This window comes from Scyliorhinus canicula, chromosome 13, assembly GCF_902713615.1.
Source record: "Scyliorhinus canicula chromosome 13, sScyCan1.1, whole genome shotgun sequence".
In the NCBI taxonomy this organism is placed as follows: domain Eukaryota; kingdom Metazoa; phylum Chordata; class Chondrichthyes; order Carcharhiniformes; family Scyliorhinidae; genus Scyliorhinus; species Scyliorhinus canicula.
Window position 1 is genome coordinate 52,499,845 of NC_052158.1, and position 24,763 is coordinate 52,524,607.

Below are 24,763 nucleotides of genomic sequence, written 5' to 3' on the forward strand. Positions count from 1 at the left end.
TCTACCACCTCCGCTGGTAAAGCGTTCCAGGCACCCACCACACTCTGCGTAAAAAACTTTCCACGCACATCTCCCTTAAACTTTCCCCCTCTCACTTTGAAATCGTGACCCCTTGTAACTGACACCCCCACTCTTGGGAAAAGCTTGTTGCTATCCACCCTGTCCATTCCTCTCATAATTTTGTAGACCTCAATCAGGTCCCCCCTCAACCTCCGTCTTTCCAACGAAAACAATCCTAATCCACTCAACCTTTCTTCATAGCTAGCACCCTCCATACCAGGCAACATCCTGGTGAACCTCCTCTGCACCCTCTCCAAGGCATCCACATCCTTCTGGTAATGTGGTGACCAGAACTGCACGCAGTATTCCAAATGTGGCCGAACCAAAGTCCTATACAACTGTAACATGACCTGCCAACTCTTGTACTCAATACCCCGTCCGAGGAAGGCAAGCATGCTGTATGCCTTCTTGACCACACTATCCACCTTCGTTGCCACCTTCAGGGTACAATGGACCTGAACTCCCAGATCTCTCTGCACATCAATTTTCCCCAAGACCCTTCCATTGACCATATAGTCCGCTCTTAAGACCATAAGACCATAAGACATAGGAGTGGAAGTAAGGCCATTCGGCCCATCGAGTCCACTCCGCCATTCAATCATGGCTGATGGGCATTTCAACTCCACCTCCCAGCATTCTCCCCATAGCCCTTAATTCCTCGCGACATCAAGAATTTATCTATCTCTGCCTTGAAGCCATTTAGCGTCCCGGCCTCCACTGCACTCTGCGGCAATGAATTCCACAGGCCCACCACTCTCTGGCTGAAGAAATGTCTCCGCATTTCTGTTTTGAATTTACCCCCTCTAATTCTAAGGCTGTGCCCACGGGTCCTCGACTCCTCGCCTAACGGAAACAGTTTCTTTGCGTCCATCCTTTCTAAGCCATGTATAATCTTGTAAGTTTCTATTAGATCTCCCCTTAACCTTCTGAACTCCAATGAATACAATCCCAGGAACGCCAGCCGTTCCTCATATGCTAGACCCGCCATTCCAGGGATCATCCGTGTGAATCTCCGCTGGACACGCTCCAGTGCCAGTATGTCCTTCCTGAGATGTGGGGCCCAAAACTGGACACAGTACTCCAAATGGGGCCTAACCAGAGCCTTATAAAGGCTCAGTAGCACATCGCTGCTTTTATATTCCAACCCTCTTGAGATAAATGACAACATAGCATTCGCTTTCTTAATCACGGATTCAACCTGCATGTTTACCTTTAGGGAATCCTCGACTAGCACTCCCAGATCCCTTTGTACTTTGGCATTATGAATTTTCTCACCGTTTAGAAAGTAGTCTATGCTTGGATTCTTTTTTCCAAAGTGCAAGACCTCACATTTTCTCACGTTGAAATGCATCAGCCATTTCCTGCACCACTCTCCCAAACTGTCTAGATCCTTCTGCAGCCTCCCCACTTCCTCAGCACTACCTGCCTGACCACCTAACTTCGTATCATCAGCAAACTTCGCTAGAATGCCCCCAGTCCCTTCATCCAGATCATTAATATATATGGTGAACAGCTGCGGCCCCAACACTGAACCCTGTGGGACACCGCTGGTCACCGGCTGCCATTCCGAAAAAGAACCTTTTATCCCAACTCTCTGCCTTCTGTCAGACAGCCAATCCTCAACCCATGCCAGTAGCTCACCTAAAGTCTTGAATTTGATCTTCCAAAATGCATCACCTCGTATTTGCCTGGATTGAACTCCATCTGCCATTTCTCTGCCCAACTCTCCAACCTATCTATATTTTGTTGTATTCTCTGACAGTCCTCCTCGCTATCTGCAACTCCACCAATCTTACTATCATCTGCAAACCTGCAAATCAGACCACCTATACCTTCCTCCAGGTCATTTATGTAGATCACAAACAACAGTGGTCCGAGCACGGATCCCTGTGGAACACCACTAGTCACCCTTCTCCATTTTGAGACACTCCCTTCTACCACTACTCTCTCTCTCCTGTTGCCCAGCCAGTTCTTTATCCATCTAGCTAGTACACCCTGAACCCCATACAACTTCATTTTTTCCATCAATTGTCAGGAGAATGGCATAAAAATTTAGGAGAAGAAAGATGGCCACTGGGGGGGAAAACTAATGCATTAAAATTGGGTATAAAATTGACAGAGAAAGAAATAGTTAAAACAGCCAAGGTCTTATAAAAAGAGGAATGCGCATATGGGAAAAGAACCAAGTCATTAGGCTATCCGCCTTGAATCTGTATATTAATCCATGTGAGTTTAAGCTTAAGAGGGATAAGGTGCTGTCAGGGACAGTGGAGTTCCCAGACCTTATCTCCCAGAATTCTGACATAATAAACTGCTTTGTTACTGATACCCAGGCCTTCGTGTGAATATTTTCACCCATAACATTTAGTGTAAGTCTGGAAGGATTTGCTGAGCTGGACGCCGCTCGAGCCGGTGGACAAGGCGAGTAGTCAAACCTTTGACCGCCTAAAATTAGAATCACTTGGCAAGGCAGACAGACGGTGAGGTAACATCCAACAAATCTGGTATCAAGGCCAAATGAGTAAAAAAGTCAGTTAAAAATTTTTTTGGTTTTTGAAGAGCAAAAAACAATGATCAAAGATGGGTGTGATTTCTGTGGAACAGAGAAAAATGGTGAGATACACAGAAGTAAAGATAAGACAAATAAAAGTTAGAAGCAGGGTAGCATGGTGGTTAGCATAAATGCTTCACAGCTCCAGGGTCCCAGGTTCGATTCCCGGCTGGGTCACTGTCTGTGTGGAGTCTGCACGTCCTCCCCCTGTGTGCGTGGGTTTCCTCCGGGTGCTCCGGTTTCCTCCCACAGTCCAAAGATGTGCGGGTTAGGTGGATTGGCCATGCTAAATTGCCCGTAGTGTCCTAAAAAGTAAGGTTAAGGGGGGTTGTTGGGTTACAGGTATAGGGTGGATACATGGGTTTGAGTAGAGTGATCATGGCTCGGCACAACATTGAGGGCCGAAGGGCCTGTTCTGTGCTGTACTGTTCTATGTTCTAAGCACAAATGACATAAATTAAACCTTCACACCATTTGGAAGACAGGCTGGTTTAAAGGAATTGAGCTCTAACTCCTTTAAGCATAGCAATAAATCGGGTAAAGATACGGCAGTACAGATTCAGCAAACTAGCAAAAGACATCACAAAACTGCCAACAATTACGGCTAATGACTGTCCCGGAATGTCTCAAGGAGAAAAAAAAATCAAATTAAGTGAAGTCCAAAAGATCAGAAAGGGGCTAAAACACTCAATTAGTTTTGTTCAGGAATATCCCAAAACGAAAAAATGGGGAGGAAAATCAATACAAGATTACGGTTACAAACTTAACAATGGATACATGTCGAGAATAACTTCAGATCGCTTCAATCCGTCCAGATAAATTCAGCAGTAATTCAACTAATTTGAAATAAAAGAAAAATAAACATCCCGTAATGTCTCTTTCCAAAAATCGGTTAAATAACGAACATTGAAAATTGAAAGAAAGGATGGATAATGGTCGAGGTCACGTAGCGAATGGAGATGGCATCATGCCAAGTTCTCCACCACTTTCGATTCTGTACAAAAATTTAACCATTTCAGCAAGCAGGTCATCTGCACAAAGAAATATACATCTCTAAGAATAGCTAATGCCTCTAAATTAATCAGTGGAAATTGACTTAAATGGAATGACACAGATAAAATTTTCGAAGAAGAATGAAAAATCTTGTTCAGTATTTTAATTGAGCTCCATTTTAGAGAAAGAGTGAGAGGGTTAGAGAGAGAGCGCCAGAGACAGAGGGAGGGACTGATAGAGACAGCGAAAGTTGAGAGAGCGAAAGAGAGCGAGTCAGGGAGAGACAGAGGCGGGGAGGGGTAGTTAGATAAAGAGAAAGAGCGACAAGAGTTCCAGAGACAGACAGAGTTACGTAGAGAGATAGACAGAGAGAGAGAGAGAGAGAGAGAGAGAGAGAGAGAGAGAGAGAAAGGGAGTTTTAGGCATCTAAACTTTGTTCTGAACTATTCACCGTCTCTGCATTCATGTTTCATTTTCAGACTTTGACTTCAGACTTTGACTTTTAAGAGTTTTGTTATGAGCTGTGATTATTTGAAAGCTTCAAATTGTCTACGCATTGCCTTTAAAGACTATAGTTTGAGTACAGTTAACAATTTTTTCTTTTCAAAGGCTATCATTGGCATTTCTAGGGTAATTTTGATACACAAGGAATTTTAATCAGGGTGCAAAATCACGTAAGTAAGAAGAAGAAAATATTAGTTTTATGGTGTTCAGTGGAGGTTAGGATAGTTGAAATACATATGACAAATATGATCAAGCCGGTGTTTCATTAGTTCAGGGTTAAAACTTCCCTGACACAAATAATCATCAGTAGGGTAAAACTAACCTGTCTCACAACGCAGATGTTTTAATTATGAGATTGCAGAATTAAGTACAAACAACAGATAGGTAAATGATATATGCCCATGATCATGTTCGTCTGGGAAAGAACCACGATAAAGCGCAAAATTGGTTCAGTCAGAGATTCAATAACATATTGTTTGATATTTCAAAATTAGCTTGGAAATTAAAACTTCAGAACAGTAACTGATTACAGCAACTCCATAGAGAGAACAGAACATATTCTAGACTTGATAACGGGAATTTGGCAGCACTCCAACTTTTACTCCCAGTCCATTTGAGTGATAAATATAAAAAAACGTTTAGAGATGCGAATGGCATCATTCCAATTTATCCACCCACTATACGCCCCTTTTTGTCTCTGCAAGAAAATTAACCCTTTCAACAAGCTTTTGTGTATAATCCAGAAGATGTCTTGACACTCCCATGCTGGGTTTGCCTGTGAGCTCTGGCCCTTTTAATTCTGATAAAGTAATGAACAGTCCACACAGCTGAAGATGCATTTTAATTGGAACTTACAAATCTTAAGTTTTGAATTTTCAGATTTTTTCAGATTAATTAAGCCACTCTGTCCCATGCAGAATGGATCTTTGAGCAAGAACACCCTGGACATGATTGCATGTCACTTATAAAGGACGATTCATCTGTCAGGGAGGACCTATCGGATGCCCCTCTTAACGACCCAGACCTGACCATGTTCACAGATGGAAGTGCTTCCATCGGTGAAAGGGGGGAGCGGTTATCAGGATATGCTATAGTCAACCAGGATGGGGAGACAGTAAAATCAGCAGCATTTGAAACTGGGGAGACAGTAGAATCAGTAGCATTTGAAACTCCATTCTCGGCCTAGCAAGCAGAATTGTTCGCACTAATACACGCATGCGCACTAGGAGCAGGCAAAAAGTAAATATTTATACAGACTCCAGATATGCCTTTGGAGTTGTACATGATTTTGGACAATTATGGAAGAACAGAGGATTCTTAACATCCGCTGGCACCCCAATTTCCCATCAACAGCTAGTGACCCAGTTACTCCAAGCCCTTCTGCTCCCAGAAAAGGTAGCAGTGATAAAGTGTACTGTCCATACGAAAGGAAAAACTCCAGTAGATGAAGGAAATAGGCAGGCAGACCACCAAGCAAAAGAAGCCTCCCATTCAAAGGAAATGGTAGTGCCTAAAATGATGAGCCAAACTAAAAGCTCAAAAGACAAGTCTCCCTCTGAAAAACCTATGCCGACCATTACTGACGTAATCCAGCTACAGGAGGACGCTCCTGCTAGTGATAAAAAGTTATGGGAAGAATTAGGATGTACATATGATAAAGAAAATAAGCTGTGGGTCACCCCAGCAGGGCAGATATGTATGCCCGATGCTTTGGCAGCCTGGGTGGCCGAATGTGTACACTTTGCAACTCACTATGGTACACGTGCTACAGGTGATATACTGCTGTAGACCTGGAGGCATCCTAGGTTGCAGGAAATAGCCCAACGAATTAGCAGTCACTGCTTGATATGTCAGCAGTATAACCCTGGGAAGGCTGTCCCCTGCGAGCAGGGAAAAACACCATTGCCCGAGGGTCCCTTTGAGACCCTGCAACTGGACTACATTGAGTTGGAAAGATGCCAGTGTTATAAGCATGTATTAGTGATTGTTGATGTGTTTAGTAAATGGATAGAGGCCTATCCTACTGTAGATAATAAGATACTGTAGATCCTACTGTAGTAAAAGTTCTTATGTGTGAAATTGTACCAAGATTTGGAATTCCTGTCGTTTAAGCTCTGATAATGGACCTCACTTTGTGGGACAGATCAATAAAGAATTCTGCACTCAACTGGGAATTAAACAGCAGTTACACTGCGCCTACAGACCCCAGGCAGCTGGGATAGTGGAAAGAGCTAACCAGACACTGAAAACCAAACTTGCTAAGCTACAAGCAGAGACCGGAGCCACTTGGCTCAAACTTTTACCTGTTGCACTTTTCCAGATCAGAACCACCCCAGCAGGAAAGACTCGATTAATCCCTGCGGAAATCCTGTATGGAAGACCTCTCCGCACTCCATGGGATTGTGAGATTCCCCAAGAGGTCCAGTTCCACCACATGACTACAGAAATGGCTAATTACATAATAGCCTTGACTAAAGTATTAAAAAGAGTCTCCACTGACGAGTACGTGCCACGCAAGAGGAAGTGCCACCCTTGGCCAGCTCCGATATTGTACAACCGGGAGATCATGTGATGATCCGCAATTGGACACGGAAGGGGTTGGAACCGCGTTGGGAGGGACCATTTCAAGTTCTCCTAACCACCCCCACAGCAGTCAAAGTTGAAGGACATAATGCATGGATCCACATGCACCATTGTAAACTAATAAAGTTTGCATGATCACTAACTCTCGTTTTAAAGTTCTAGGTACATGTGGCTGATCGTTCGACTACAGGATGAGGCTGCCTTTTGTCCTCGCGATCCTCGCTAGCACACTACTGTGTGCGACCGCTCGAGACCGGCGATGTAGGCCCGGCGGACGAATTCTGCACCTTTGTCGTGAGGACACCTTTAGCTGTGCCAACAGCATCACAGATGAGACCTTGTGGACGGCGACCCCGGTAGATACCTGCACCACCATCATTCATCAAGACGAGGAGAAGCCTCGGTTCCTGACTACCCGCGGATCCCTGACCTGCGATCGCTACGCTTGCCGGTGGGACTACAGGTGTAGGAGGAAAGGCAAGCCACGAGTTCCTGAATGTAAGACTATCCATACTAAGACTATTCATACTCACCCGCCTACCAGGAGGAAGCGGGCAACGCACCATGTGACTGTGAATTCATTCCTGTTTATGTCTTATACTTATGCAAAGAAATTGAATGTCTCCTCTTGTTGGGTATGTACGCATGTTCCGAGCCATGCCCATGGGGGTATTCCCTTGGTCCCTCTTTCCTATTTGATCGAGGAGGTCGCAGAATGGGCTCTGCGACGTAATCGTACCAATCCTGATAATGATACTCAAGATATGATAGATTGGCGATCAGTCAGGTTCGATATGAGCAGATTTAAAGGATGGTGGTGGCTGAAATTTACTGTAACCCGTCAGCCGCCCTACCTGATCCTCGCCAAGTATGCTAAATTTCCAAAAGGTAGTATATGTTTTAAAAAGGATCATGCCAATGGGACCCACCCGGTAGGTACCAGCCAATGTAACCAGGCCTTGATTTGGCAACCACCCATAACTAATCTTACACAAAAAGGCTTGTTCACCTTTAATTGGTCAGCAATAGAAAACCATACTAGTGGCGGCCCCTGGAGGGGGGAGCCGACTAGAATCATGATGATGGATGCCAAGGGGAACTTGACCTCGTACAATGATACCTATTTTATATGCGGACATAAAAGCATATCCCCGGTTGCCGTAAAATTGGTCGGGTTCTTGCTATATGGGCTTTGTAGTCCCTGGCATCACCCATTATACAGATCTATCCAAACATCCCCATGCCCGAACCACTAGGTTCCCTTGTGCCTTGGGAGGTGATAGCTGCTGTCCTTTGGCCGCAGTTCGGCAGTATTAGAGCTCTGGGATATACTGGAGCAGGTGGCTAATGATACCGCGGAAGGACTCAGTGAGCTCAGCGCAGAGTTAGTAGCTGTTTGGACGGTTGCCTTACAGAACCGCATGGCTCTAGACTACCTCCTCGCCAGCAAGGGAGGTACATGTGCTGTAGTGGGTTCTTTTTTTTTTTTAAATTTAGAGTACCCAATTATTTTTTATTTTCCAATTAAGGGGCAATTTAGCGTGGCCAATCCACCTACCCTGCACATCTTTGGGTTGTGGGGGTGAAACCCACGCAGACACGGGGAGAATGTGCAAACTCCACACGGACAGTGACCCAGGGCCGGGATTCGAACCCGGGTCCTCAGCGCCGCAGGCAGCAATGCTAACCACTGTGCCACCGTGCTGCCCTACTGTAGTGGGTTCTGAGTGCTGTACTTATATCCCTGATAGCTCGGAGAACATTACTCACCTAGTGGACCACATTAGGGATGGGGTAAAGAGGCTCCGCCAGTCCTCCTCGAACGACTGGTGGGGAGGGCTGTGGTCTAGTTCCTGGACCACCTATCTGTTTCATGGATTTATTCTCTTTATCGTTATTTGCCTTTTGCTATGTATAATGTAACCTGTGTTAAATGCTTTTGTAATCGTTTAGGCGCCTCTGTGATGCCACAGATGCTGCAGCGGCATTCCCAGTTCGACAAGCAGGACTCAGTAGATGCCGGAAATGTGTATGAGGACATTGGACCAAAGGATGATTTCCCGGAGGAATTCCTCAGACTCTCAAGGATAAGTCCCTGAGGGCTGTGTGATCATGGAATGATCAAAGGGGGGGAATGAGAATGTGAAGCAATGGTTAATAGCTAGAACAAGCCAGAATTAATGGGACACATTAGTGGAAAATCACAAATAAAGGAGTTGTTATTGAATTCGTGAGCCGACTTATGACTGTAAGCCGAATAGCCTTGAGAAACAAGGAAGATGGCCGGATGACGGAATATGAAATGTGGGAGCCGCTTGCAACTGTGGCTAACACCTGCTGTTTATGCTAAGACTGCTGTATACTCATGTGCCAATAGATAACCTCAAAGTCTGTAAAATCATGTATCGAAATTATGGCAATAACAAGTTAATCATGTATTGGATCTATGGCAAAAACAAGCTATGCTTTGTAATGGGAGCAAGCTCAAGTGAATGTAAGGGACAGCCCCTTAATAATACATATAAAAAGGGATGTTTTGAGCAATACTTTGGCACTCTCCAAGGTGGTTCTCCGGAATATCTAGACAGCGGCCTCGATCGTAATAAAGAATATTCTGAAATACGGATGTGTTCGAGATTGTTCCTTCCGGACTGAGAGACAAGTGAATTAGAGTCACATTCACTTCACCCCCCCCCCCCCCCCCCCCCCCCCCCCCCACCCACCACCCCGCTCAATCCATTTCCAACACCTCAATATCCGAAGTACCATTGCAAACATCTCCTATCGCAAAAGTGAAAAGCTACCAGGACAATGGGCAACCCCTGCCTTGTCCCCCGATATAGCCTGAAGTACACCAAACTTGTCCTGTTCATCCAAACGCTCATCATCGGCACCCTGCACAGCAGCCAAACCCAGTCCACGAACCTCTGACCGAACTCAAATCGACCCAGCTCCTCCAACATATACGCCCACTCCACCTAATCAAAGGCCTTCTCCGCATTCATTGTCGCCACCTCTTGCCCCTCTGAGGGCATCGTAATAACATGAGTCAGCCTGTGCACATTCGGCGATAACTGCTGCACCTTCACAAATCCCATCTGGCCCTCCCCTATCACCAGCAGCACAGTCCTTTGTTCAGGACGCCAAAAACTTTGCATCAACATTAAGTAGCGATATCGGGTGCTAGGACCCACACTGCTCCAGGTCCTTATCGTTATTAAAATCAGGGAGATGGAAGCCTGCGACAACGTGTGGGGGGAGCACCCCCTACCCCTCACCTCATTGTACGTCCTCAGTAGCAGTAGCCCCAGCTCCGCATCAAACTTTTCATACAACTCTACTGGAAACCCATCCAGCCCGGGGGCCTACCTGTCTGCATTGCCCCCATTCCCTCAATCACCTCCCGCAGCCCGATCGGGGGCCCACTGTCCCTGCACCCTCTCCTCCTCCACCCTGGGGAACTCCATATCATCCAGGGGCCTTCTCAACCCCATTACATATACAGACTTGTACAGCCCCCTGTAGAAGGCCTCAAATACCCCATTCACTCCCTCTGGATCAACCACCACATTATCCTTCTCAGCCCTCACCATACCAATCTCCACTGCCTGCTTCCTCAGCTGGTGGGTCAGTATCCTACTTGCCTTTTCCCCATACTCATGCACTGCCCCTCTGGCCCTCCGCAACTGCCCCACTGCGTTCCCCGTGAACACTAACCCGAACTTCATCTGGAGCCTCTGCATCTCCTTTAACAGCACCTCCACCCACGAAACCTCCAATCCACCCTCAGAATCTCCTTTACCAGCCTTGCTCTCTCCTCCCACTGCATCCTCTCCCTATGCGCCCGGATCAAAATACCTTCACCCCTAACTACTGCCTTGAGTGTCTCCCAGTGTGGTGGCCGTGATCTCTCCCATATTGTTCAGCTCCACGTAGCCTCGGATGGCGGCATTCATCCGCTCACACTGCCACTCATCCGCTCACACAGCCACTCATCCGCTCACACTGCCACTCATCCGCTCACACTGCCACTCATCCGCTCACACTGCCACTCATCCGCTCACACTGCCACTCATCCGCTCACACTGCCACTCATCCGCTCACACTGCCACTCATCCGCTCACACAGCCACTCATCCGCTCACACTGCCACTCATCCGCTCACACAGCCACTCATCCGCTCACACAGCCACTCATCCGCTCACCCGCTCACACTGCCACTCATCCGCTCACACTGCCACTCATCCGCTCACACTGCCACTCATCCGCTCACACTGCCACTCATCCGCTCACACAGCCACTCATCCGCTCACACAGCCACTCATCCGCTCACACAGCCACTCATCCGCTCACACAGCCACTCATCCGCTCACACAGCCACTCATCCGCTCACACAGCCACTCATCCGCTCACACAGCCACTCATCCGCTCACACAGCCACTCATCCGCTCACACAGCCACTCATCCGCTCACACAGCCACTCATCCGCTCACACAGCCACTCATCCGCTCACACAGCCACTCATCCGCTCACACAGCCACTCATCCGCTCACACTGCCACTCATCCGCTCACACTGCCACTCATCCGCCAACAACAGTCCTGCATAAGAGATTATTGTGCAAAATTAAAGCGCATGGGATTGGGGGAAATGTATTGAGGTGGATAGAAAACTGGTTGGCAGAGAGAAAACAAAGAGTAGGGAATTAATGGGTCCTTTTCAAATTGACAGGCAGTAACTAGTGGGGTGCCACAGGGATCGGTGCTGGGACCCCAGCTATTCACAATATATATTAATGATTTGGATGAGGGAACAAAATGTAACATCTCAAAGTTTGCAGATGATACCAAGTTAGGTGGGAGGGTAAATTGTGACGAGGATACAAGGATCCTGCAGCAAGATCTGGACAGGTAGGCGAGTGGGCAAATCAATGGCAGATGCAGTATAATTTGGATAAGTGTTTGTTATTGACTTTGGAAGCAAAAACAGGAAGGCACATTCCTACCCGAATGGTTGTATGTTTGAAGAGGAGAGTGTACAGAGGGAGCTGGGTGTCCTTGTGCACCATTCGCTGAAGGTAAGTATGCAGGTGCAGCAGGCGGTAAAGAAGCCTAATGGTATGTTGGCCTTCATTGCGAGAGGTTTCGAGTACAGAAGCAGGGATGTGTTGCTGTAATTACACAGAGCCTTGGTGAGGCCACACCTGGAATATTGTGTGCAGTTTTCGTCTTCTCTGAGGAAGGATGTTCTTGCTTTCGAGGAAATGCACCGAAGGTTTACCAGACTGATTCCTGGGATGACGGGACTGTCATATGAGGAGAGATTGATTAGATTGGGATAGTTCTCGCTGGAGTTCAGAAGAATAAGGGGGGATCTCAGAGACACTTATAAAATTCTAACAAGACTAGACAGGTTAGATGCAGGGAAGATGTTACCAATGAATGATATTACTAGAACCAGGGGTCACAGCCTGAGGATTCAGGGGAAACCGTTTCGGACAGAGATAAGGGGACATTTATTCACCCAAAGAGTGTTGAGCCTGTGGAATTCATGACCACAGGAAGTAGTTGATGCTAAAACATTGAATATATTCAAGAGGCGGCTAGATACAGCACTTGGGGAGAATGGGATGAAAGGCTATGAGTAGAAAGCAGGATTAGGCTATTGAGTTGGATGATCAGCCATGATCGTGATGAATGGCGGAGCAGGCTCGAAGGGCCAAAAGACCTCCTCCTGCTCCTATCTTCTATGTATCCATGCATGTATGTAACAACCCAACATCCAGCCTCCACTCTGGTCATTGGGCTTCCCCCTGATCCACCCGCAAATCCACCCAATGTGGTGCGTGGTGGAAAACCACGATCGTCGAATACTCTGAGTCGGCCACCTCCGCCAACAGCGCCTTATCCTTCACAAAGTCGTCGATCCGGGAGTACACCCTGTGCACATGTGAGAAGTACGAGAATCCCTTCGCCCTCGGTCTCCCAAACCTCCAGGGATCCCCCACCCCTTGCAATCCATGAACCCCCTCAACTCTCTAGCCACCGACAACACCCTCAACTTCAGACTCGACTGGTCCAACCTCCTCAGATCCAGGACCGTACTGAAATCGCCCCCCACGATCAGCCCGATGCGTCCGGCATCTTCCCCAAACACCCGCCTCAAAGTCCACATCGTCCCAACGGGGGGCATAAATATTAACCAGGACCACCCGCATCCCCTCCAACTTCCCACTGACGATCACATATCTAGCCACCCCCCCCCCCCCTCCCCCCCATGATCAGCCATCATGCTCCCCACCTCAAACAACACTTTCTTATTAACCCCACCTTCATGTCTAACCCAGAGTGGAATACTTGCCCCACCCATCCCTTCCTCAGCCTCGTCTGATCTCCCAACTTTGTGTGCGTCTCCTGCAGGAGCACAAAGTTCACCTTCAAACTCCTCAGGTGCCCGAAAACACGCAACAGCTTAACCAGCCCATTCAAGCCCTTGCACAGTCCACATAACCACCATCTCCTGCCAATCAGCCATACCCCTTTTTAGGCCAGCACCTCCCCGCCCCCACGACGCGGCCCTCCAGGCCCACTCCCAGATTTTGGCCGCCATCTCCCCTTCCCAACTGTGCCACACCAACCACACCCATGTCTAGCAACCTTCGCCCTCCCCCACACAGCCAAAGAAACGACTCATCTCGCCTACCCCACACCTTCACCCCCATTAACTAGCCTGCCCAGAAAGCATGGTGGCCCCCGCCAAAGGCCTCTGACTTCCCCTCACCCTCACAATCAACACCCCCCCCACAAAACTACCAAGAAAGCAAGAAAACAAAAAGGTATAAAGAGGCATCTAGACTGGTATATGAACAGGCGGGAACAGAGGGAAGTAGACCTTGGAAAATAGGAGACAAGTTTAGATAAAGGATCTGGATCGGCGCAGGCTGGGAGGGCCAAAGACCCGGTTCCTGTGCTGTCATTTTCTTTGTTCTTTGTACACTCACCGTCTCGGTTACCTGGCATTACCTGCCCCAATCCACCCACCCAATATGCCCCATACTTTACACAGAACTCCTCTCCGAGTCCACAGTTTCTCAAAGTCCATCGCCTCCAACGGAGAGTCAAAACAAAATTTCTGTTTTTGATGCACCCCTCACAAGCGGGCAGGGTACAGCACTCTCTAGAGCTTCACCCCCTTCATGTAGAGGGTGGCCTTTACCCAATTATACCCAGCCCTCCACTTGGCCAGCTCCACATCTGGGTCCTGGTAAATCCGTAGCTCAATCCCCTCCCAGGTACACTTCTTGGTCTGACTCGCCCAACTCAGGATCTCTTTATTCAAGAACCAATCCAGCCTCACCACCATCGCCGTCGGTGAGTCCCCAACCTGCAGCCTCCTCAGTGCCCAGTGCGCCCAATCCATGTCAAGGGGCCGGTCAAAGGGCTCCACCCCCATCAGCTTCTCCAACATGCTCGCCACAAACTTAGTGGCTTCTGCACCTTCAAAGCCTTCGGGCATCCCCACGATCCTCAGATCCTGCCTCCTGGAGCGATTCTCGAGATCTTCCAACTTCTCGCTCAGCCTTTTCTGGCTGTTCATCGCCATCCCCATCTCAGTCTCCAGCGAGGTCAACCGATGCTCATGCTCCTCCACCACCTTCTGGATCACCAGGCCCTGAGCCTCTGCTCCACCCGCTCAATTGTTGACCTGAGCAGCCCCACCACCTTAGTCAAATCCTTTGAGGCCTCTTTCCTCTGTTGCTGAAATTAGTTATTTAAAAACTTGGCCACTGGACGGCCAGCGCTGCTCCCTTGCCCTCCACCATCTTCACCTGTGTCGGCACCACAAAAACTTTCCTGCTCCAATTGCTCCCTATTCCTCGTGGCACTCCATGTCCGCTGATCCATACACTCCCAGACACTCATGCACCTTTTGCCCTCAAAACACTGAAAAAAGGAAGGACTGAAAAAACTCGCCTCAAGCAGGAGCCACCAAATGTGTGACCACTCACTCCGTGGCCACCCCCGGAAGTCTATTTTATGTGATTATATACAAGTCACACAAATGGTGGTCGTGAATGCTTTAAATATATATTTTCACTAAATCAACGTAGTTGAGGTTACTGGAATAATGTAAAGAGTGATGTCCCACAGAGGTCAGTGTTGGAATCACTGGTTCATCTTGATCTGGATTTGGGTCGAGGGCAGAAAATTCAGTGGGGCAGCATGGTGGTTAGCATAAATGCTTCACAGCTCCAGGGTCCCAGGTTAGATTGCCGGCTGGGTCACTGTCTGTGCGGAGTCTGCACGTCCTCCCAGTGTGTGCGTGGGTTTCCTCCGGGTGCTCCGGTTTCCTCCCACAGTCCAAAGATGTGCGGGTTAGGTGGGATTGGCCATGCTAAATTGCCCGTAGTGTCCTAAAAAGTAAGGTTAAGGGGGGGTTGTTGGGTTACGGGTATAGGGTGGATACGTGGGTTTGAGTAGGGTGATCATTGCTCGGCACAACATCGAGGGCCGAAGGGCCTGTTCTGTGCTGTTCTATGTTCTAGCCTGTCATACAAATAGCATGCGGTAGCTGTAGGAAACACCAAATGACTTCTCATACAGACATGCACATACACACAAACATAATAAGTATGGACATAGATTTCAGAGGATGAAAAATCTGGGGAGAAATCTGAAGTGACACATTTTGAGAGAGTAAATAAACAGAGGAAAAATACACTCGTGGTAAAAATTGCAAAGGAATACAGAGACTGTGTTCCAAATGCACCAATTTTTAAAAAGGAGAGACAAATTAACAAAAGCATCTGGAGCAATTGCAGCCTGTTGCATTGCTGGGTGTGTACCTACCATGTGATACTTATTATAGAGTTTCTGAATGACTATGGTGAGGGGAGACTCGAAAAACATTAAGATGGTGAGCTGCCACGACAGGGAGAACATGAAGAAAAGGATCCCGACTGTCTTCACCAAACTTCGCAGGAAGACGTTCACATTCAGTCCAATAGAGTCACTCATGAGTGCGGTGTCAGTGGAGAGGCGGGAGGTAATATGACCTGTAGGATAAAACACATTAGTTATTGTAGGTATTAAACACAGGCATTATAGAACAGAACATTACAGCGCAGTACAGGCCCTTCGGCCCTCGATGTTGCACCGGCCTCTCTAAAGCCCATCTACACTATTCCCTTATCGTCCATATGTCTATCCAATGACCACTTGAATGCCCCTAGTGTAGGCAAGTCCTCTACTGTTGTAGGCAGGGCATTCCACTCCCTTATTACTCTGAGTAAAGAACCTACCTCTGACATCTGTCCTATATCTATCTCCTCTCAATTTAAAGCTACATCCCCTCGTGCGAGACATCAACATCCGAGGAAAAAGGTTCTCACTGTCCACCCTATCTAATACTCGGATCATCTTGTATGCCTCAATTAAGTCACCTCTTAACCTTCTTCTCTCTAACGAAAACAGCCTCAAGTCCTTCAGCCTTCCCTCATAAGATCTTCCCTCCATACCAGGCAACATTCTGGGAAATCTCCTCTGCACCCTTTCCAATGATTCCACATCCTTCCTATAATGCAGCAACCAGAAGTGCACGCAATGCGGCCGCACCAGAGTTTTGTACAGCTGTAACATGACCTCATGGCTCTGAAACTCAATCCCTCCACCAATAAAAGCTAACACACCGTACGCCTTCTTAACAACCCTCTCAACCTGGGTGGCAACTTTCAGGGATCTATGGACATGGACACCGAGATCTCTCTGCTCATCCACACTACCAATAATCTTACCATTAGCCCAGTTCTCTGCCTTCCTGTTATTCCTTCCAAAATGAATCACCTCACACTTTTCTGCATTAAAGTCCATTTGCCACCTCTCAGCCCAGCGCTGCAGCTTATCTATGTCCCTCTGTAACTTGTAACATCCTTCCGCACTGTCCACAACGCCACTGACTTTAGTGTTAACTGCAAATTTACTCACCCATGCTTCTACGCCCTCCTCCACGTCATTTCTAAAAATGACAAACAGCAGTGGCCCCAAAACAGATCCTTGTGGTACACCACTAGTAACTGGACTCCAGTCTGAACATTTCCCATCAACCAGCACCCTTTGTCTTCTTCCAGCTAGCCAATTTCTGATCCAAACTGCTAAATCACCCTGAATCCCATGCCTCCGTATTTTCTGCAATAGCCTACCGCGGGGAACCTTTTCAAACGCTTTACTGAAATCCATATACACCACATCAACTGCTTTACCCTCATCCACCTGTTAGGTCACCTTCTCAAAGAACTCTAAGGTTTGTGAGGCACAACCTACCCTTCACAAAACCGTGTTGACTATCTCTAATCAAATTATTACTTTCCAGATGATTATCCATCCTATCTCTTATAAACCTTTCCAAGACTTTGCCCACAACAGAAGTAAGGCTCACTGGTCTATAGTTACCGGGGTTGTCTCTACTCCCCTTTTTGAACAAGGGGACAACATTTGCTATCCTCCAGTCTTCTGGCACTATTCCTGTAGACAAAGATGACTTAAAAATCAAAGCCAAAGGCTCAGCAATCTCCTCCCTAGCTTCCCAGAGAATCCTGGTATAAATCCCATCCGGCCCAGGGGACATCTATTTTCACACTTTCCAGAATTGCTAACACCTCCTCCTTATGAACCTCAAGCCCTTCTAGTCTAGTAGCCTGAATCTCAGTATTCTCCTCGACAACATTGTCTTTTTCCTGTGTAAATACTGACGGAAAATATTCATTTAGCACCTCTCCTATCTCCTCGGACTCCACGCACAACTTCTCACCACTGTCCTTGACTGGCCCTACTCTTACCCTCGTCATTCTTTTATTCCTGAAAAATTATTGCGTTGCTAAATAACAGTAACATAAAATAGTAGCAACTATTATAATATTAAACTATTATAATATTATAATATTAAAACAGTAATGATTACTAAGAGCACAAAGATGTCATTGCTAATAGCTGTATGATATTTAAGAGCGGTTTTGTCCTTACCGGTCCGAGTTGCCTCAAAGAAGCCAATGTCCTGCTGTACCAGGGATGAGAAGAGCTGATTTCGAACTCGTTTGGTAAATCTGTATTTTGTGAACGTGAAGAGCCCTCCCCGGAGACCTGCTGAAATGGAGCTTCAAGAACAATTCCTTCAGTCAGAAAGGTTTAATCTGAGTGGGATGGAGTTAAAGTTTTGAAGTTGGCCCCTTCCCTGTAAGCCTGTAGAATTAGGGGTTTGTATCTGAACAGGGGCATGTTAAATAGAGTCTATACACCTGGACTATTCCATTGAGTATCTCCAGTGTCTTTACTCCAAAGATGTACTAAATCTCCTTGGGTTTGTTTGGCAACGAATACCATGTCAGAAGTTCCTGCAGAAGGTATAAAGTCACATTTTGTTTTGAGGAGGATTTCCTCAGCCACAGGAAGTAGGTGATTCAGGCGGATGTGTGTCAGGATTTTCCCTGCTCTGGACACAGGACAATACCTCAATAGTTACCACAACATGATTTATCTCCCTCATTGAAGTTAGTTACAACTGTCACATTCCTGAAGTTAGAAGGGGGGATCTCCCCAACTCCTCAGGATCTAAAAAGATATTTTCCCTCCCAAATGATCCTCCAGAGGAACTTCCATCATGGTTTTTGTTGCCAGACAATTCAAGAAAAATGTCAGGAACTCATCATTACATTCATCGACATGACCAAAGCACTTGACTCAGTAAATAAATCAGGTGGCTCTGTGGATTGCGCTCCAACGATTTTGACGTGCAAGAAACTTCATCCCAATCCTGCAATTGTTTCATGATGACTGTAAATGTCTCAAGTGAGAGATCTGAAACAGAACCCTTCAAAATCCAGACTGTGATAGCTCCTATTCTATTTAAAGTAAGTAAGTAAAGTTGCCATAGTCCCAGATGACCATAGGCTGCTTTACCCTTTGAGGAGAGCTGACTGGTGGTGATTTGACCTGAGAATTACCACACCTCAGGAGAGGGGCAAAGTTGAGAACATGTGGCCTTCATGAATAACCTTAGTTTCCGCATACCTCCTCTCAATCTGTAGTATCTCCTTGACCAGTCAGTCCGTCTCTGCCCTGTCCACCTTCTCCCTGTATCAAGATCAGCTCCCCTCTGTCCACCGCCTTCAGTGCTTCCCAGACCATCGCTGCTGAAATTTCCCCCGTGTCGTTGACCCGTAGGTAGCTCCGAATACATTTCCTCAGCAGCTCACACACCCCTTCGTCAGCCAAAAGTCCCAAATCTAACCTCCATTGCAGGCGCTGGTTACTGTCTTTACTAACCTGCAGGTCAACCCCGTGCGGAGCATGGTCCGAGATTGTGATCGCCGAGTACCCAGTGTCCATCATCCCTGCCAGTAAGGCCCTGCTCAAAATAAAGAAATCAATCCGGGAGTACACTTTATGCACGCGAGTAGAAGGAGAAGTCCTTCACCCTCGGCTGCCCAAATCTCCATGGATCTCCCCCCCCCCCCAAATCAGCTCCATGAACTGTTTTAGTCCCATTGCTGGCACTCTGCCCATTTTCGAGCTTGACCGGTCCAAGCCAGGGTCAATAACTGTTAAAGTCCCTCCCATGACCAACCTGTGCGTGTCCAAGTCTGGTATCTTCCCCAGCATCCTCTTGACCAGCCCATTTAACCCTTGAACATTCCAGGTGATCAGCCTAGTTGGGGGGCTCATTGCTCACCCACCTTCGCCGACCAGCCATTCCCTTTTTTGGGGCCGCCTCCAGCCCATACTCCACCCCAACCTCCTCTCTGTCCCTTAGCCCAAGTCCCTCCCTCGTCAGCAGAACATTTACCTCCCCTCCCTCAGTAACAATACTCTGTAACCCAACCTCTTTAATAAACTGAAGCTATGCACACCGCCCACTGCGCTTCCATGAGCTAGCCCGCCCAGCTAGCTTGGTGGCCCCCCCATCCCTAGCACCACAGTCTCCCACCTATTGTTCCCTCTCCACTCTCCCTCCCCCGTTCATACTAGCATACTCCAACATCAAACAATCCCCACACAATTGCCTGACAGAAAAACACCAAGATCTAAACAAGCACACCTCCATCCCCCAATAGTGCAAATGAAAACCTTAACTCACTCAGCTCTACCGCTGGCCCCTAATCAATGCAAAAGGCATTACAAACAGCTTCCACAAAACGAGAAACTTTTTTTTGTTTTTAAAAAGAACAGAAAAACAAACAAGAATGGTGCAGCAAAGTTTAAAACTTCAGGGCACCACCAGTCCTTTCCGTGAAGTCCAGCACGTCCTCAGGCGACTCAAAATAAAAGTGCTGTTCCTCGTACGTGACCCAGAGACGGGCCGGATACAACAGTCCAAACTTCACCTTTTTCTTAAAAAGGATCGACCTAATCTGGTTGAAGCCTGCTCTTCTCCTGGCCACCTCCACACTCAGGTCTTCGTAAACCCGCAGGATACGGTTGTCCCATTTACAGCTCCCTGTCTGCTTGGCCCACTGTAGAATGCGCTCCTTATCCAAGTACCTGTGGAATATCACCACCATTGCCCTCTGGGGGGGGGGGGATCTCCCCTTCGCGGCTTTCTCGTGAGTGCTCTGTGAGCCATGTCCACCTCCAAGGGTCGGGGGAATGCCTCATCCCCCAGCGGCTTCTCGAACATGTCTGCGATGTATGCCCCAGCGTCTGCTCCTTCAGACCCCTCCGGGAGCCAATGATTCTCGAGTTCTGCCATTCTCTAGGTCCTCCACCTTCTCCAGGAGCCTTTTCTGCTGGTCTCTCAGCATCCCCACCTCCAACTCCACCACAGTTTGATGTTCCTCCTGCTCAGCCAGCACCTTCCCCACCTTCTGGGGCGCCCGATCTTGGGCATCCAATCTAAGCTCCAGCCGCTCAATTGACTTTTATCGGGTCCAAGCAGTCCCATTTCTGCTCAGCAAAGCCTTCCTGAGTAATGCATTAGCTGCTCCGTTGACCGCTGGGTCGACAAACTAAAGGTCCAGTCCCTCCGCCATGCTGCAGCTTCAGTCCAAGCGTTCTCTGTCTTTCTGTTTCTGCCTTTACGAGCACTTCTAGTCCTTCTCTCCAGGCACCAATGTGGGAATTCAGTACACAATTGCCTCCGTCTTCAGTTTTCAAGTCCGGTAGAAGATCGGGGGAAAAGGTCCAAACGACCAGAGCGGGAGCCACCAAATGTGCGACTTACTCCTTCACAGCCGCCACCGGAAGTCCCCATTTATTCCAATTTTTAAGAACATCCTTGTTATCCAATTGAATTTGAGGAATGTCAAATTCAGAGTCATCTGGATTCGGTTCTTCACTTTGAGTTAGAATCACTAAAATCTCCTCCTTTTGCTCTCCTTCCCTTTCAAAGTACCTTTTAAGCACATTCACATGACACAATCGGAGAGTTTTCCTTCTATTTGGTGTTCTTACCAAATAATTCATAGAACATAGAACGATACAGCGCAGTACAGGCCCTTCAGCCCTCAATGTTGCACCGACATGGAAAAAAACTAAAGGCCATCTAACCTACACTATGCCCTTATCATCCATATGCTTATCCAATAAACTTTTAAATGCCCTCAATGTTGGCGAGTTCACTACTGTTGCAGGTAGGGCATTCCACGGCCTCACCACTCTTTGCGTAAAAAACCCACCTCTGACCTATATCTATTACCCCTCAATTTAAGGCTATGTCCCCTCATGCTAGCCACCTCTCGCTCTCGCTGTCCACCCTATCTAACCCTCTGATCATTTTGTATGCCTCTATTAAGTCACCTCTTAACCTTCTTCTCTCTAACGAAAACAACCTCAAGTCCATCAGCCTTTCCTCATAAGATTTTCCCTCCATACCAGGCAACATCCTGGTAAATCTCCTCTGCACCCGTTCCAAAGCTTCCACGTCCTTCCTCATCCACACTACCAAGAATTTTACCATTAGCCAAATATTCCGCATTCCTGTTATTCTTTCCAAAAAGTGAATCACCTCACACTTCTCCACATTAAACTCCATTTGCCACCTCTCAGCCCAGCTCTGCAGCTTATCTATGTCCCTCTGTAACCTGCAACATCCTTCCGCACTGTCTACAACTCCACCGACTTTAGTGTCGTCTGCAAATTTACTCACCCATCCTTCTGCGCCCTCCTCTAGGTCATTTATAAAAATGACAAACAGCAACGGCCCCAGAACAGATCCTTGTGGTACGCCACTCGTAACTGAACTCCATTCTGAACATTTCCCATCAACTACCACTCTCGGTCTTTTCAACTAGCCAATTTCTGATCCACATCTCTAAATCACCCTCAATCCCCAGCCTCCGTATTTTCTGCAATAGCCGACCATGGGGAACCTTATCAAACGCTTTACTGAAATCCATATACACCACATCAACTGCTCTACCCTCGTCTACCCCACGGGGGAAATTCACTTCACTCAATTTCCTTTCAATCTGATCAGATCCACAACATTTGACACTTAATCCAATAATGTAATTTCAGACTGTTCACTCATCAATTTCTCCTTAATCAATTTAAGTGGTCCTCTTACCTCATGACCAAAAATTACTTCAAAAGGACTAAATTTTGTTTACTCATTAGGTGCATCCTAATTGCAAACAGTATGAATGGAATTCCTTTATCCCAATCCTCCGGATAATCTTGACAATAAGCCCTCAACAACGTCTGATGCCACCGTTCTAACACTCCCTACGATTCTGGATGGTACGCAGTTGATTTAAATCTAACCTCGAGGTAAAATGAAAATGAAAAAAAAAATGAAATTGCTTATTGTCATAAGTAAGCTTCAAATCAAGTTACTGTGAAAAGCCCCCAGTCGCCACATTCCGGCACCTGTTCGGGGAGGCTGGTACAGGAATTGAACCGTGCTGCTGGCCTGCCTTGGTCTGCTTTAAAAGCCAGCTATTCATCCCAGTGTGCTAAACCAGCCCCTTGATCCGATTGTATTTCTGTGGGTCGTCCATATCTAGTAAAGAATTTAAGTAACTTCTCCACAATCTTCTTAGCTGTAATATTGCGTACTGGAATGGCCTCTGGAAACCTAATAGACACATTCATTATCGTCAAAAGATATTGATTCCCACTTTTTGTTTTAGGAAGCGGTCATACCCAATCAATTAAGACCCCTGTAAAAGGTTCCTCAAATGCTGGAATGGGCATTATGGGCGCTGGTTTTATCACCACTTGAGGTTTCCCTATCACTTGACAAGTGTGACATGATGGACAGAATTTAACTACATCTTTATGTAGTCCAGGCCAATAAAAATGTTTCTGGATTTTAGATCGAGTTTTCCTTATTCCCAAATGACCTCTCACTGGTACCTCATGTGCTACGACACCTCCTTTCTATACCCTACCGGCAATACTACTTGATGAACATCAGCCCACTTTTCATCAGCCTGCATATGTAAAGGTCTCCATTTTCTCATTAAGACATAATTTTTAAGGTAATAACATTCTGGTATACACTCATTCTTTTGTATACATTCTTTTGTGTATGCTTTCTGATACATCTGTTTTATTTCTATATCTTTCTGTTGTAACTCCGGCAACTTTCCTGAATTAAAAATATCCGCCTCAACCTCCACCGATTCTTGTTCTTTTTCAACCATCTGATTAAAAATCATTTCTGATAATTGAACTTCAACTTTGTCTTCACTCTGATTTCTCCTCGTCTTAACCTTTGACTTTGCGACCTTGTTATTACACAATCCTGAAAAATCCCAGGATATTCATCCTTCAAATATTCCGTTGTTTGATTTTCCACTGGCTTATCAACCACAGTAGGCATCACTCCCACCTGCCATCCAGCTATATCATTACCCGAAATAAACTGTATTCCTGGACAAGATAATTTCTCTATTACTCCTACTACCACTTTACCACTCTTCACTGGACTTTCCAAACTTACCTTAAATAACACTACTCCTCTCACCCTGAATCCCACATATTACCACCTTTTCTGGCAATATTCCTCCCAAACTACATTACTCCTCATCTCTTACCATCAAAGATTACTAGCTCCCATATCTCTTAAAATTCTGACTTTCAAATCCTTCGCTTCTGTTGGGCTTTCCTTTACCACTTTAACAAACCCCACTGTCTTAATCGTGTTTTACCACATCAGCCTTCCCAGTGCTTTTCTTCAACCCCCAACACTGACTTTACATTGCCTAGTTTATTACAGTAAAAACATCTGAAACTTTATTTCTCTTCCATCCTCCTGGATGTTTTTTTTTTTAAATCTGAAGTACGCTATCCTTATTATCTCCCATCAGATCCCCTTTACCTTTACCACCTGAGCATTTCTCTTTTCCCCAGTTTCTATCCCTCACTGGCTGAAACTGATAGAACATAGAACATAGAACAGTACAGCACAGAACAGGCCCTTCAGCCCTCGATGCTGCGCCGAGCAACGACCACCCCACTCAAACCCACGTATCCACGTAACCCAACAACCCCCCCCTTAACCCTACTTTTTAGGACACTACCAGCAATTTAGCATGGCCAATCCACCTAACCCGCACATCTTTGGACTGTGGGAGGAAACCGGAGCACCCACGGGGAGGACGTGCAGACACCGCACAGACAGTGACCCAGCCGGGAATCGAACCTGGGACCCTGGAGCTGTGAAGCATTTATGCTAACCACCATGCTACCGTGCTGTCGGAAACCAAACTTTGATTTATGAACTAATTCATAATCATCTGCCATTTCTGCTGCTAATCTCACAGTTTTAACCCTCTGCTCTTCCACATGAATTCGCACTACATCAGAAATTGAATTTTTCAACTTCTCCAAAATAATCATTTCTCAGAGCTTCGTACGTTTGGTCTGTTTTCAAAGCTGGTTTAGCACTGTGGGCTAAACTGCTAGCTTGCAATGCAGAACAAGGCAGAACGCGTGGGTTCAAGTCCCATACCAGCCAAATCTAAAAGCCTCTTTTTAGTCTGTAAGGCACTGCGTGTGACCTTCTCCACCCCCAAAAACTTCAGAGCCTCTGAAAGCCATTGTCCACAACACACTCCCTATTTAAACTACACAATCTAC

General features: G+C 46.8%; 1 protein-coding gene across 1 annotated transcript in view; it reads right to left on the reverse strand.

Moving 5' to 3' along the window:
* The window catches only part of LOC119975866 (antigen peptide transporter 2-like), a 118,030-nt gene that overhangs the window by 55,460 nt on the left and 37,807 nt on the right, over nt 1–24,763 (reverse strand). Inside the window, exons 3-4 of the mRNA XM_038815753.1 lie at nt 17,708–17,838; nt 15,539–15,744 (exon numbers count right to left, since the gene is read on the reverse strand). Of these exons, the coding sequence (XP_038671681.1) occupies nt 15,539–15,744; nt 17,708–17,838 (337 nt within the window). The remainder of the gene's footprint in view (nt 1–15,538; nt 15,745–17,707; nt 17,839–24,763) is intronic.